This window comes from Enhydra lutris, unplaced genomic scaffold (genome assembly GCF_002288905.1).
Source record: "Enhydra lutris kenyoni isolate GAN:26980312 unplaced genomic scaffold, ASM228890v2 scaffoldscaffold9, whole genome shotgun sequence".
NCBI lineage: Eukaryota > Metazoa > Chordata > Mammalia > Carnivora > Mustelidae > Enhydra > Enhydra lutris.
The window spans coordinates 59,047,733-59,063,742 of NW_019154093.1; the positions used below are offsets into that span (position 1 = coordinate 59,047,733).

A 16,010-nucleotide genomic window follows, 5' to 3' on the forward strand; every position below is an offset into this window, starting at 1 on the left:
CACTGAGCCACCCAGGCGCCCCAAATAAATCTTTTTTTAAAAAGGCACAAAATGAACCTCTAGAGTCAAATAATAATTTTGACCCTAAGCAAATGCAAAGCTAAATGAAATAATTATGTACTACTATCTAATTAAAACCATACTTCCCAATATTGCTAAATTTAGTGTATATTAAGCTAGTTGTTTTAACCAACAAACCATTGTCTCTAGAAATTAGATCTTAAAAGAGACTGTAATAAAATTTAGGGGCTCTTTTATTTTTTATTGCTTCCAAATTAAAGCATGTGCTCTCTCTCTAAAGGAAAAACAAAACAAAACAAAACAACCAAAAACAAAAAAAGAAAAGGGGCGCCTGGGTGGCTCAGTTAAGTATCCGACTATTGATTTCCACTCAGGTCATGATTTCAGGGTCGTGAGATGGAGCCCCACATCTGGCTCCATGCTGGGCCTAGAGCCTGCTTAAGATGCTCTCTCTCCCTCTTCCTCAATTCCTCCCCCATTCCCTCTCTCTCTCTCATGAATGAATGTATAAAGCATGTGCTCATGTAATACAAAGGTTCATTAGAATGGCAGTGGGTGATTCATCATTATTACCAGACAGAACCTCAAAACAAACTCTCTCAATCATATGGGAACATGCCAGAAATATCACTACTAAGCAATGTTGTCCTCAACATTGTATAGAAGAAAAATTTCTCTCCCTTCCCCCAATCTATTTTTCTTTTTTAAAGAACACAGCAAACTACACAGTCAAATGGTGCAAAATTTCTTTATAAGGTTAGTCACCAAAGAGGACTTGCTGAAATAGAGTGAATTAGTGATTTCTATAATCAGAGAAAATGTACAATGAATTATACAATGTATTATAATTAGCTTGGTGGATAAAAGAAAAAAGCAAACTGGAAAAAATAGATCCTTCCAAGCACATCTAATTAGGGTTAGTTGGTGGCTGCCCTCAGTTTCAGAGAAAGCTGCCCTTAAACAAAGAAGAGCAGAACACTGTTCTCAGTGCTTACAACTTCCACAAGTTAACCTTGGCTTCCCAGGATACACACTCCCCCACCATATTTCCTTCTCCAAATTTCAAAAGCCTACTTTTTAAAAGGCTATTATGCATTTCACTGGAATCAAGCTCTAAATAATGGCTGTGACTGTGGAAAGTATCATACTCTTATTAAAACCTGAACATAAGAAACTTAAATTCAAATTATAAATCAATGTATGATGTATAGAATTAATTCCAGTTTTGGCTCCTCGCTTCCTGGAAGCTTAAATAAATCAAGCTTTATGCCCATTAACCTTACAACAATGCCTTTTAATAAAAATTATCTGTTGGTTAGAGAAAACATCTCGGGTAAATAATACTAATGTTCTATAGTGATTTCCAATGTTGAAATTATGAGAAATATACTTGATTACTAAATTAGGCCAATTCACACATAGCACATAATTTATATGAAATATGTATTTGATTTGATCAACATTCTAAATTTGTTTTTTAAAACTTACTATAAAAAGACAAAAGAGGAAGATATGCTTATTTACGGGCAGCCAAATGGCCCAACAACCAAGGCTGTGGTTCAGTGGCTACTACTGCATGGTCCTGGGAATTCTCAGATATAATGTTGGTCAGCAAATTGATCTTTGGGATGAAAGCCCTAAAGCAAGCATGGTTTGTAATTAAAAGGAGAAAGATGCTCCTCGAGAGCCTATCCAAATCCTTTCTATTTTCTACAGAAATTTCCTACAGAAATTCTATGTTCTCTATAAAGCCTCTCTCTGCTATTCTACCCATAGTGATCTCTGTGATCACCTAAGCCTTCTTTTTTTACATCTTCATAGTACAACTATTTCTGGTATAAACGAAGAAACCATTTTAATCTGATCGATGGTCTTTGGATGTATCAATTTACCTACGCTTCAGTCCTCAGTTAACAAAGCAAACAATAATCTAGGTGTTGCTGTGAAGGTTTTTGTAGATTCAATTGAAGTGCATAATCAATTGACCTTTTCTTTAAACATTTTATTTATTTACTTGACAGAGAGTGAGAGAGAGAGAGAGAGAGAACACAAGCAGGGGGAGCAGCAGGCAGAGGGAGAGGGAGAAGCAAGCTCCTCGCTGAGCAGGGAGTCTGATGTGGGACTCGATCCCAGAATCCTGAGATCATGACCTGAGTCAAAGGCAGATGCTTAACCAACTGCACCACCCAGGTACCCCCATGATCAACTGACTTTAATGAGAGATGATCCTAGATAATCTGAGTGGGCCTGATTCAATTAGTTGAAGGGATTTAAAAGAATTACTGAGGCTCCCATGATGAAGAAATGCTGTCTGTGGACAGCAGCTACAGCCCATGCCCAAGAGGTCTGGCCTGTCCTTGACAGCGTTCCTTATGGATTTTGGCCTCATCTAGCCAGTCCCCGTAACTGGGTAAGCCAACTCCTTGCAGTAAATCTCTTTTTAAAAAATTTCGATATAACTGACATATAACATTATCTTAGTCTAAGGTGTACAACAATTTTTTTTGGTGAGCAGCAAAGCAAGGTTTATTGAGCAATAGCAAAGTGATAGTACAAAGCTCCCAAGGAGGAGGGAAGCTGAAGGGGTTGCCCTACAATACAGTATTGTTAACTGTAGTCACCTTACTATATGTTATATCTTCATGACTTACTTATTTTATAACTGGAAGTTTGTTCCTCTGGACACTCTTTACCCACTTTGTCTCCCCTGCTGTCTGATGCCTCTGGCAAACACTGATCTGTTTTCTGTATCTATGAGCTTGTTCTCCTGTTGTTGTTGTCGTTTTACTTTTTAGATTGCACATATAAGTGAGATCGCACAATATTTGTTTTTCTGTCTGACTTATTTGACTGAGCATAATGCCTTCAAGGTCCATCCATGTTGTTAACAAATAACAGTAAATAAAAACTTAAATAATAAATCTCTTAACATATATTTCTTATGGGCTCTGCTTCTTGGCTTGAACCTTGACTAATACAACTTAACTGACTGTAGAATGTTCTGTGTATGTCTTATCTTCTCAGGTCAGACTCAAAGGCATATACTTGGCAAAATTATAATAATGATGATTCAATGATCATTTATTTTGTGTCAAGCATAGTGTTAAGGCTTTCAGTGGACGAATTCATTTTATCCTCACAACTACCAGGTGAGACAGACAGTATTATTAACCCCCATTTCACACAGACTAAGACTGAGTTATCCAGCTAGGGAATGGAAAGCTAGGGCTCAAGCATGAAGTTCCATTATTCCAGTGCTTCTGCTCTTACCCACCACAATAGCTATGACCTCGCCTGCAAATGGAGAGAGAGGGGGAAAGACAGAGGTATACAGACAAGAAAGCTATGTAGGACAAGACAGACCAGGATTCTTAAACATAAGTGAACTGCTTATCACACTCTGTTGATCACCTATGACATCTAACTCCTACACAGTGATTTAGCTTGGAGGCAATGCTCGGAATGGGACCGTCATAGCAATTTTCTAGGGAAATTTCTGAATTACAATGTTATAGTTACAGCGACATCAACATTAAGGTACTTGCCCTGGGCCAAATAGAATCAAGTCAAAGACCTGAGAACCTTCTTTATATTCAACAGATATGTCAGGGTATCATTCGGTGAGAGAAAGCCATCGTAACTGGTTCAATTCTCCTTTATCTCCATAAAATCCGTGATGTAGGTGGGGCAAAGCAGGGATAGTTTTCCTACACGTACAGTGGGCTTAACAGAAGTCAATGAAATGAAGTCACTTACTCAAACTCAAGAAGTATATCACAAGAAAGGGTAAGTAAGTCTCGTGCTTTGACTCCAGCCTAGTAATTTTTCCAATAGACTAACATGATATGGTTGAGCTGCTTATTATCAAGAATTTCTCCTTACTTGATGAATTGTACCTTCAATATCTAAGATCTTAAAATATACACGATATGACTAAAGTAATGAAACAGATTTTTATAAAATTTATGAAACCAACCATATTTTTTTAATTTCAGTTTTGTTTTGTTTTGTTTTTAAAGATTTTATTTATTTATTTGACAGACAGAGATCACAAGTAGGCCGAGAGGCAGGCAGAGAGAGAGAGAGAGGGAAGCAGGCTCCCTGCTGAGCAGAGAGCCCGATGTGGGGCTCGATCCCAGGACCCTGAGATCATGACCTGAGCTGAAGGCAGAGGCTTTAACCCACTGAGCCACCCAGGCGCCCCCCCAACCATATTTTCTAACCTCATTCCCCTCTTTGGGCATTTACTCACTGTCCTTTCTCCTTAAATGCTTTTTGTCCAGATATTCATACAATTGCTTCCTTCCCATCAGGTTCAAATTCAAAATGCCATCTTCACAGGGAAGGCGTTCCCAGCCACTGTGGTTAAGGTAGCATGCCCTAGCCATTTTCTACAAAATATTGCTATTATTACATCCTTTGTTATTATGCTTCTTAGTCCCTGAAGTCATTTGTTTATTTGTTTTTGTTTTTATTATACATATTCCACTACAAGAATTTAAGCTCCTGGGGCGCCTAGGTGGCTCAGTGGGTTAAAGCCTCTGCCTTTGGCTCAGGTCATGGTCCTGGGGTCCTGGGATCAAGCCCCACACTGAGCTCTCTGCTCAGCAGGGAGCCTGCTTCCCCTCCTCTCTCTGTCTCTCTGCCTACTTGTGATCTCTATCAAATAAATAAATAAAATCTTTAAAAAAAAAAAAAAGAACGTAAGCTCCTTAAGACATGGACTCTGGGGACGCCTGGGTGGCTCAGTTGGTTAAGCAGCTGCCTTCAGCTCAGGTCATGATCCCGGCGTCCTGGGATCAAGTCCCACATCGGGCTCCTTGCTCGTCAGGGAGCCTGCTTCTCCCTCTGCCTCTGCCTGCCATTCTGTCTGCCTGTGCTCGTTCTCTCTCCCTCTCTCTCTCTGACAAATAAATAAATAAAATCTTTAAAAAAAAAAAAAAAAAGACATGGACTCTGCATATCTTGCTTACCATTATATCACCAGCATCTAGAATAACTGACATGTTGAAGTGTAGTAGGTGTTCAAAAAATACTTGTTGACTAATACTTCTTCTAAAATTCTTCTAAAATATCTCTTACATGATTGCTATGTGATAGTAGTTATCTTAAAAATAAGTATTAAATGATTAAAAATAGGAAAAAAAGAACTAAAAAAAGTTAAAAGTCAAACTGCCAACTTACAAAAGGAAAGGAAAGAACCCACATTGTTAAACTTCAGCAAGAAATATTTGTAGGGCCTCTGTGGGATCTTCTGTATTTCTTTACAATCTTCCTTAGTTCATGAAGATGAAATTGAGGATTCTGATGTAAATCTGTTCAGTTTATACACAGTATACTAAAAATCCTTTGGCAAGCACGTTTTTGCTAAATGTGGTTTTGAGATAATGCAGTTTTATATTTTTTTATCCAAATTGAAAATCAGCCATCTTATTATATGCTCTGGTTCAGTTCAGTCCACTTAAATAGGAGAACAGTCTATGCAGTAATACAGACGGAGAAAGAAAATCAGTTTAGAATCTACATTTCATAACAGAAATTACCAGGACCAAAAAAAGTATGTGTGGATATTGCCAACATTTGTGAAAAGGCCAATTACTTAGACAGACACTGTAAAACTAAAACATAGAACCAAATTTAAAAAGTATTACATTTCACACCAGTAAGGGTTGATTTGTACTTTATTATTTTTTTTCAGATTTTATTTATTTATTTGACAGAGAAATAGAAATCAGAAGTAGGCAGAGAGGCAGGAAGAGAGAGAGAGGGGGAAGCAGACTCTGAACAGAGAACTTGATGTGGGGCTTGATCCCAGGACCCCGAGATCATGACCTGAGCCAAAGGCAGAGGCTTAACCCACTGAATCACCCAGGTACCGCTGATTTAGACTTTAAAAGGAGTTACAGTTTGTGTAATATAAAACTTACATGAATATATATAGCTTTGGTTTTTCCTTTAAACATCCCCCTTTTTTATAATTGGCATGAATGTTTTCCTATTCTTTTACTTTCAATCCATCTGCATCTTTATATTTTAAATGTGTCTCTTGTAACTATAATACAGTTTTTAAAAAAATTTTAGTACAGGGGCGCCTGGGTGGCTCAGTGTGTTAAGGTCTCTGCCTTCAGCTCAGGTCGTGATCCCAGGGTCCTGGGATCGAGTCCCACATCGGGCTCTCTGCCCCGCAGGGAGCCTGCTTCCTCCTATCTCTGCCTGCCTCTCTGCCTACTTGTGATCTCTGTCAAATAAATAAATAAAATATTTTTAAAAATAATAAAGAATAAAAATAAAAAATTTTAGTACAATCTGACAATCTTTGCCTTTTAACTGAACCATTTGGTCCATTTACATTTAAGGTAACTAAAAACAGATTTGGGTAGAAATATACTACAGCCAATGCCATGGCAAGTCAGCCATATCTTGTCTAGAACTGGGGTACTTTTTCCCTCAGCTGTTGGGCATGTAAGTAGTCAACAGCGGTCAGCTGAATTTTTCTTTGGGACTTGTCCTCAGTCCTAGAATACAGCTTTACCCAAAGTCATGTCTCCTTAAGAGAGGGTGGAAGAGGGCAGAAAACTGTATCCAATGACTGGTCAGTGACAGGGTATAAATGCCTGGACATTTCCAAGGTTACCTCCAGTTCCAAAGTCCCAGTAGAATCAACTGAGGTCTTTGTTACCACTGTACTGCAGTTTAACTTCTCTGGTTTATCCTGTTTCCTCACTTCCCCACAGATCTTAATCTTAATTAATAATTAATGTTAAAGCCCATCCCAATAAATATCCTGCAGGCAAATCTCAGTTTCTGAGTATGTTTCCCAGGGAATTCAATTTGTGACACATATTGTCTTGTTATGTATTTTTATTTCTACTGCTTATATGTTCCTTTCTCTTTACTTTCTTGCCTTCTTTAGGACTCAGTATTATTTTATTATTCCATTTTTCCTTATTAGTTTGGAGATGATACAATCTTTATCTATTCCAGAAGCTATCCTAGAAATAACAATAGGCATATTTCAGTCAACAAAGTCTAAAGTCAATTGAGGGACATTTTATTAATTAATTGATATGAATAGACTAATTGATATTAACTGGTTGATACTTTTACCTTACTCAACTATATGATAAGAATCTTAAACATTTTGGGGGGCACCTGGGTGGCTCAGTGAGTTAAGCCTCTGCCTTCGGCTCAGGTCATGATCTCAGGGTCCTGGGATCGAGTCCCGTATCGGGCTCTCTGCTCAGCAGGGAGCCTGCTTCTCTCTCTCTCTCTCTCTCTCTCTCCCTGCCTCTCGGCCTTACTGGTGATCTCTCTGTCAAATAAATGAAACCTAAAAAAAAAAAAAATATTAAACATTTTTTTTTTCTTTTCTCTCTCTCTTTTTTAAAGATTATTTATTTATTTGACAGACAGAGATCACAAGTAGGCAGAGAGGCAGTCACAGAGAGAGGGGGAAGCAGGCTCCCCAGTGAGCAGAGAGCCTGATGCAGGGCTCAATCCCAGGACCCCGGGATCATGACCTGAGCTGAAGGCAGAGGCTTTAACCCACTGAGCCACCCAGGCGCCCCAAGAATCTTAAACATTTTAACGCCTTTTATCATTCTCCCAATTTCTATATAATTGTTATTGTGTGTACCTCATATAAATGGAACTATACAATACTTGTCATTTAGTGTCTGGCTTATATCATTTAGCACTGTGTTTTTGAGGTTCATTCATATTGTAGAATGCATCAGAATTTCATTTTTTTAAAGTCTGAGTAATATTACATATATTTTGTTTATGCATTCATCTGTTAATGGATGTTAGAGTTGTTTCCAACATTTGGCTGTTGTGAATAATGCTACTATGAACATTGGTATGCAAGTATTTGCTTGAGTCCCTGCTTTCAAGTCTTCTGGGTATATACTTAGAAGCACAATTGCTGGATCATGTGGTAATTCCCTATTTAACTTTTTAAGGAACTACCATATTGTAAATTCCTGATTCTTCTTAATACATTTCAATTCTCTGTTGAAATTACCCATTGTTTTATTTAATTTCTTTACCTTTGTTCCTATTTACTTGAACCCAAACACAGTTATTTTATTTTATTTTTTTAAACACAGTTATTTTAAAATCCTTTTAGGATGACTCCAATATCTGGATCATCTGTGGATCTGATTCTACTGTCCATGTTTATCTCTTGGTTTTTGATCATGTCACCTTGTCTTTTGCCATGTCCTCTAGTTTTTCACACAGCGCCTCCAGAGAGCGTTTCCCTTTCCGTGAGTAGACAGATAGAATGGTAGCTGATCACCAACCAGGGACTGTGCTAAATGGAGGCTGGGCTGCAGCTCTGGTAAAGCTTAAGCTATTTTTGGCTGATCTCCATTCCAAGAGCATAGCCCTCTAGGGTTTTTAATAGAGAGCCTGGGAATTCACTGGGGTGTCCCCCCATTGGCAGGTTCATAACTCTAGGCTGTATCTTGTGTGACTGCCAAAATGTCTGCTCTGCTTTTCAAAGGCTTTCCGATGAGATGTTTAGCCTCCCATTCTGCAAAACCCTAGGATTTGGCAAATATCCCAACAGGATAACTGGCTGTATGCTTTAGGCTCTCTTACTTTTCTACAAAAGCTTGCTAATTTCTTGTCCCCAGCAGCAGCTCTCTCCCAGTATACAGTCCTGTTTCTCAGACCTCTGCACAATGCCCAGTATCAGCAACAACCCTAAAGAAAAAATAGGCTCCAAAAGTCAGCTCCCTTTAGTTCACCTTTACTGTTGGGGTTCTGCTCTTTAGGGTATCAACTGACAGCATGGTGTACCAAGGTCCTACTCTTGGTAGGACCTGAACTAGATTTTGATCTTCCTAGCCCCATAAAACTCTATTTTAGATCATATACCCCAGGCAAACAAAGTCACCAAATCTAGGCTCACCTTTCTCAAACCTTATCCTCTCCCAGATCTTGACCAAGTAATTCCTCACAAGGTATCTTGTCAGCTCTTTGAAGCTTTAATGTATACTTTAGAAATATTTTTTCTGCTTGCTTTCTAGTTCTAAACACAAAATTCCTATTAAATGTTAGTACTATCTTGGTACTACTGATCTTAATATTACCAGTTTTGGTTAAGTTTTAAGAACATAAATCCCAAATGCAGAGAAACTACAATTTTTTTAAAGCCAGCCTCAGGGAAAAGATATGTTTTAGGCTCAGAAAATGTTTTAATTATTTTCAAATTTTAGTCAGATAACCATTAAATTATGCTAGAATTATTATTATATTAGAATTATTAAATTATGCTAGAATTCTGCTTCCAGTTCTTATAAAGTGAAATTAAAGGAAAAATCATGAAAAATATTTCAGTAATAAAATATTAAAAATAATAAATAAAATAAAAATACTTCACAAGTATAACTCATTTGTAACAGAATATTCACCATCATATGCCTTATAATTTGAATATTATTATATTAATACACAATAAAAGCATACCTATTTCATTTTATTTTAATCTCTTATTACAGTATTTCTAACATCACCAGATGATGTTAATAGGTCTTCCTGGGAGTTGTGGTGGGATGAAGTTTTTTCCTAATCAAATGTATTTGCTTTTTCTGGAGATGCACAGTACATATTAATATATTAAGTATCTTGGGAAGTCTTCAGTAAAGTCACCTATTTATCTTTGTTTAACCTGCTGTTTACAAATATATCTGACGGCAGAAAGCTTTTATCCATGGGATACTTTTTAATGTGTCCCAAGAAACCTAGTTTGAGAAAAATGCCCTTGAAAAAGAGAAAATAGACATTTCAAATAGTTTTGGTCATTTTAGGTTATTATTATTATTATTATTATTATTTTAAAAGATGTTATTTATTTATTTGACAGAGAGAGATCACAAGTAGGCAGAGAGGCATACAGAGAGAAGGGGGGAAGCAGGCTCCCGGCTGAGCGGAGAGCCTGATGTGGGGCTCGATCCCAGGACCCTGGGATCATGACCTGAGCCGAAGGCAGAGGCTTTGACCCACCGAGCCACCCAAAACACCCTTATTTTATGTTATTATAACTGATTATATAACTCCTGCTTCTTTCTTCTTCATTGAAGGTAAGCAGATGAGTTTTGTGGGGTTTTTTTCCTAGTTTATTAAACTATAATTTTGTTAGTCTTTTCTGACACAGGGTAGCAGAAAGAGTCTGAGCTTTATATAGAATTAGGACCAAATTCTGGCTCCATTATCAACAAGCAAATTCTCTGTCTTAGTCATATATACATATTATATATATTTAATTAAAGCATAGTTGACATACAGTGTTACATTAATTTCAGGTGTACATATTTCTTTATTTGTAAAATGGGCTTGGGGGACTTTCATAGTATTATTTCAAGTGTTTCTGACCAGTATGCAGTACACTGCCTCTGGGCCAGAGGTTTCTATCTTAAAATCCTTCCAGGATCTTGGGGGTGCCCGGGTGGCTCAGTCAGTTAAGTGTCCGCCTTCAGCTCAGGTCATAATCTTGCAGTCCTGGGATCGAGTACTGTGTCAGCCTCCCTGCTCAGCGGGGAGCCAGCTTCTCCCTCTGCCTGCTGCTTCTCCCCATCCTTGCTCTCTCTCTCTCAAATAAACAAATCTTAAAAAAAAAATTCCTTAATGATCTGGGATGGCCAGTTGAAATGGACATATAAGACTGACGCCTTTGAACTTGATTTGGGACTCATCTTTACTAATTCATTTCCCTGCTTACTAGACCAGTAATTCCTCCCTTGCCTACTTATGAGGCTGTAATACTCCTGGGGAATAATTTTTTATCTTAATTGAGAATGCCTAGAGTTAAACTGATTTTCATTTCCTTAGAACTTTGGACAGCTTCAGGTCTCCCTGTCTTATGTTCCTATAACACTTGCTATTGTAATCATTATCCTACCTTACTGTATTCATTTTCTTCCCTGCTGGGCTCTAAGTTCCTATGGTCCTGACAGCCTGTTCCCAGTTATATGCACATACCTAGCACCAATGGCCTAAGTGAAGAGTAACTACTTAATAACTATAGAATCTTTAATAAATTATAATAATTGGGATCCCAACAATCATCATTATCAAAAATACATTTCTCAGATGCAATGGTTTAATATTATCTATCAGAAGATATTAGAAGAAAACAAGGAGCTAAATTTACAGATCCTCAAATGTATAACCAATAATCACTTAGAAATCTTAGACTGATAGAGCAATTTTCCTGAGATGTGTCCAATCATTAGGACAGAAAATAAATACTAAATATATACTATGTTTTTCAGATACATTTTTGATATTTGAGAATGACTCCATTTATTCAAAAGATGTGTTCCAGTAAGATTGCCTGTAAATAATAGTTTCATACTCTAAACATTTAAAAACTCACCTGATGTGAGTAAACTAAATTATTATATATTTTTTTAAAAAATTCCTGTCTGTAGTGAGTATGCTCTCACACAAATCTAGTATTATATATTTAGATTTCTGAAATGTAGGTTTTTCAAGATGTGGAACACTCCTACTAACTTGGCCACATCAAAAAGCTACAAAGTTCAACACAACTCTAAGGTGGAATTAACTTTTACTTTTTGAAAACAATTATTACTAAGTATATAAGAAGTAAATATAAGATATTATTAATATGGTTTTTCTACATACTAGGAAATCAAGAATACTTACTATTATTTTCTTACAGTCCTTCCCTCTGCATAGTTCTGTATAGGTAGAGTACTGCACATATATAATCCAGCTTCCAACAAAAACCGCCAACCAAGAAAAGAAAAGATATTTCATCCGCACATATGAAAAGCGAGCCTGTGAGCAAAAGAGCAAATAACAATCATTCATTCAGCACCAAGTCAGCATTCACTGTCCTAGAACATGATTCCCCCCCCCCGCCCTTCTTGCAAGAACTCAATATATATTCTAGGCTTTCACACACCAATTCTCCTAGAACAAAGTGTACTTTCACAGAGTCCAAACAGCACTGGTTTCAGAAAAGAAGCTCCTTGGTCCTGCCAAGGAAAAAGGGAACAGAATACTCTTTAAAATGTATAACCTTTCAAATACCACCAGCATCGAAAGCTAGTTAGGAAGCACAAGCACGTGCACCATGCTACCCTGGGCACTTTGTGAGATCAGGTAAAGAGAGACATGATTCCTACGTACTACGAGCTTACAGGAGACGATTTCTAGTAAGAATCTTCAAGTTCTTCATGGATAATCAGCATAAAAATAATTTTGTTTTAAAGAAACAAGAACGGAGAATTTGGCTATTTGTTTAATGTCTCATAGGGAAGCCAACTGCTCATTCCTCTTTCTCGGTCTATGTACCAAGGCTTTCTGTTCCTTCCATTCAACCAAATGCTTCACTAATAGGTACTCTGGAAGCTTGAGGAGAATGTTGTTACAGCTATTAAAGGACAAATGACTGGAAAAGAAGGGATAGGATATATAAAGAATAAACTTCTCTTTGCACGTCAGCTTGGAAAGCTACACAATGGGATCCTCTTTGCATTGTTTTGCTCCCAGTTCTCTGCTATCTAATTGCAACTTGGGCCAGTTACTTACTGCCTTTTCTCCGCCCGTCAACAACATATCAAACAGTTTAATCTTCAAAAGTGTCAGTTGGTCAAGATAATTGGACATTTATTTTTTGAGTCTGGGATCTCCAAGGGTCTGGTTTTATAAATGGTAAATTTGGAGGCTATGGAGATAAATGAACAGAATAAATTATAGATATATAAACAAACAATGAAAAGCTACTTTTGCTTTTAAAATCACGAGCCAGTTTCTCACACTGGGTAACAGTAGGATACTGTGAGCATTGCGAGCATGCAAAGAAAGCAGAGAGAGATGAAAGGGACCTAAGTGCACCTGCAGAAGACAATGAGTGCAAAGGAAAATACTGAATTCTGTTGGCCCTCTTTGCGATTTAGATATCTGTCTTTGTGAGATTAACAGATGGTGAATTCCAGTACCAAAAAGCTTGAGTACAACGAATTCACAGTGAAGTGACAGGTCTTCGAGCTTTAGTATTAAAATATAAAAAAATGCCTTTAATGCAAGCTCTTTTTGTATAGCTCTAGACAAATCCAGTAAAAGAAAATTCGTACAGAATTCTGAATTAAATCACATAAGTGACAATGGGGTGCACCCTGAAGGGTTTGTTTGACAGACATTTAAGATCACTTGACCCTACTAAAGGGGTCTAGTCATCAGACAAAAATTGATATGTACCAGTATTATGAAGCTAAAATATGATTAGATGACGTAATGCCTATAGAACATAAGCACATTGTGAGGCACATGGAAAAGACCCAACAAACCTTAGCTGAATCCGTTTGCAAGGCACTGAACAAAAAGCCAAGAACGCTGTCACTGCGATTTGGCCACCACCTTCTTCTTGGACTTGCAAAAAGAAAACTGAATCTGAATCTGATTAAGTCTTTAGCTCTAACTACCAGTTTACAGGAAATACAGGAGATGGGGAAATACAAGTGATACCTCAGTAAGTGACACTATTGGGATAAAATCAGCAAACTCCAGGCTATGGAAAACATTGCGATACAAACAACCCAGTTTTCCAACAACATAAATGATATGGGAGAAAAGAAGGAGAAGATGGAGAAAACTGAAAACTAAAAAATATTTAATAAATATATCAAATAATCACAATCTGTGGATCTTTTTTGAGTTCTGATTCCAATGAAAAACTTAAAAAAAGAGTTATTTATGAGACAACTGAAAATTTGAAGACAGGATACCTGATGTCACTAAGAAATTGTTTTAATTTTTCAGGCATGATAATGTAATTTTTTAAAGAAAAGAGCCCTGATATTTTAGAGACAGACATTGAAATATTTATAAATAAAGTGATATATTTGTAATTTGCTTCAAAACAACAGAGAAGGGAAAAATAGGTGGGGTATGTTTGAAGCAAGATTGGCCCTGAGTTGACAATTTTCAAGCTGGGTGATGGGTGCATGCCTTCTTTTGTGTATGTTTTTCTCTACTGATGTAAAATTTTTTATATTATACAATAAGGCATACTTTGACATCAAGACACCTCCTTCCCATACATTCATTCAGCCGCTGTTTATTGGTTGCTCTATCATTGTTATTGCCTTTTGCTAGGCATTTTACAACCATCTCCAGTTACTGGGGCACTTGGGTGGTTCAGTCAGTTAAGTGACCAATTCTTGATTTCCACTCAGGGTCTTGAGATCAAACACTGTGTGGGGCTCCACACTGGGCATGGAGCCTGCTTAAGTTTCTTTCTCTCCCTCTTCCTCTGCCCCTCCCGCCAGTCCCCCACCCCCACCAATGCTCACGCTTGAGCTGTCTCTCTCTAAAATAAAACAAAACAAAAAAATCTCCAGTGGCAAGAACAAATTATATATCTACCGTACAATGGCCCAATAGTTCAGAGGGTCACCTGAAGGACCACAGCATAGTATGATTTTACTTTTGGAAGTCCAAACTAACATAAACATAGGAATTTTTTTGAAACAGGGTTTTGTTTTTGTTTTTAAGATTTCATTTATTTATTTATTTGAGAAAGAGAGAGAGAGAGAAAGAGCTTGCGACCATGCATGGGGGCGAGGAGCTGAGGGGGAGGGAGAGGAAGAGGGAAAGAATCCCAAGCAGACTCCATGCTGAGCCAGGAGCGGGATGTGGGGATGGATGTGAGGCTTGATCTCTATAGTGACCGGAGCTGAAACCAAGAGTTGGAGGCTTAACTGACTGAGCCACCCCGGTGCCCCTTGAGGCAGGGCTTTAAAACAAGATTAGTTCAATTCATTTTAAAAAGAATCAGGGAAGACATACTATTTCCTTTTTCCTCTTGCTACCTTGCTCTACAGCAGGTATATGTCACAGAGAACAGGAAAACAACACAGACCGAGTGAGTAGCGTTTTCCTCAGCAACCAGGTTGGTCCTATCTTACCTTCTTCTCGACACTACCTCAAGGAGTCTCGTGATATTAACTGCCCTCTATCAATAATTTTCCTTCAGGTTTTTGTATACATGTTTAGTAAAGCTACTGTAAAATGCTTTCAAATGCATATGAAGCTTAACACATGTAGGCAGCTAAGGCTTTTGTATATTTCTCTCTCCTACATATTCAATTTAATAAAATTTGAAATCATTTTGCTTCTCTCTCTCTCTCAAATAGCTATATTTTTAAATTTTCTCTGGCATATGTTTAAACTGAAAAACACCCTGTGAACTGGCTTGCCTGCTGAGTGCTTGTCATGATACTAAATGCCAAAAATTTTGGAGAGGAAGTTAGATTAATAGCGTTACCAGCAGGGCACTGGGCATTACCTGTTGTAGACATAATGACAAAAGGAGTGAGGTATTTTTATTCCAGCACTCCATGGAAAATCACTGCGATTTGGGGGTAACACAAAATCGTTACAAGGACCTTCATGTGTCCTCTAATATCTGCAGATCCTGCTGCTTCACATTTTAGAATAATGATTGAAGAAAAACAGCCACAAATGACATCTCTGGCTATTAACTAATTTTATTTCCCTGTGTGGTAATCACTAAAATGCTTCCAGTGGTCTGTTCTGTACCAATTACCTAGACAACCCAGTCTTTGATTAAGAAATGAACTTACTGCTTCTGATCTTTTTATTTATGCTAACTATCCAAAATATTGCCTAGCCGCTTTTCTGTTCTGATTTTGTGCCCAGCTACTAATGGTACACTGCTTTATTTCAAATTTTACTCCTGAAAAACTGATAAGAATTTTAGTAAATATACTATGGCAGTGATTCTCAACTGGAATTACTTTTGGCCCATGGGAGACACCTGGCAATGTCTGGTGACATTGTTTCATGACAGGGGAGTGCTACGTTATCTTGGTGGGTAGAAGCCAAAGATGTCGTTAATATCTGACTAATGCACAGGAGAGCCTCCCACAACAAGGAGTTATCTGAACCCAAATGTCAGCAGTGGTAAAGCTGAAAAATTTTGCATTATG

General features: G+C 37.6%; 1 protein-coding gene across 3 annotated transcripts in view; it reads right to left on the minus strand.

Moving 5' to 3' along the window:
* Positions 1-16,010, minus strand: part of LOC111142803 (family with sequence similarity 69 member A) — a 131,452-nt gene that overhangs the window by 27,685 nt on the left and 87,757 nt on the right. For 2 of the 3 annotated variants that reach the window (XM_022496118.1, XM_022496120.1), the window contains exon 2: positions 11,698-11,832. The exons of the other annotated variant lie outside the window; for it this stretch is intronic. In XM_022496118.1, the coding sequence (XP_022351826.1) occupies positions 11,698-11,832 (135 nt within the window). The remainder of the gene's footprint in view (positions 1-11,697; positions 11,833-16,010) is intronic. 3 annotated transcript variants of the gene reach the window in all.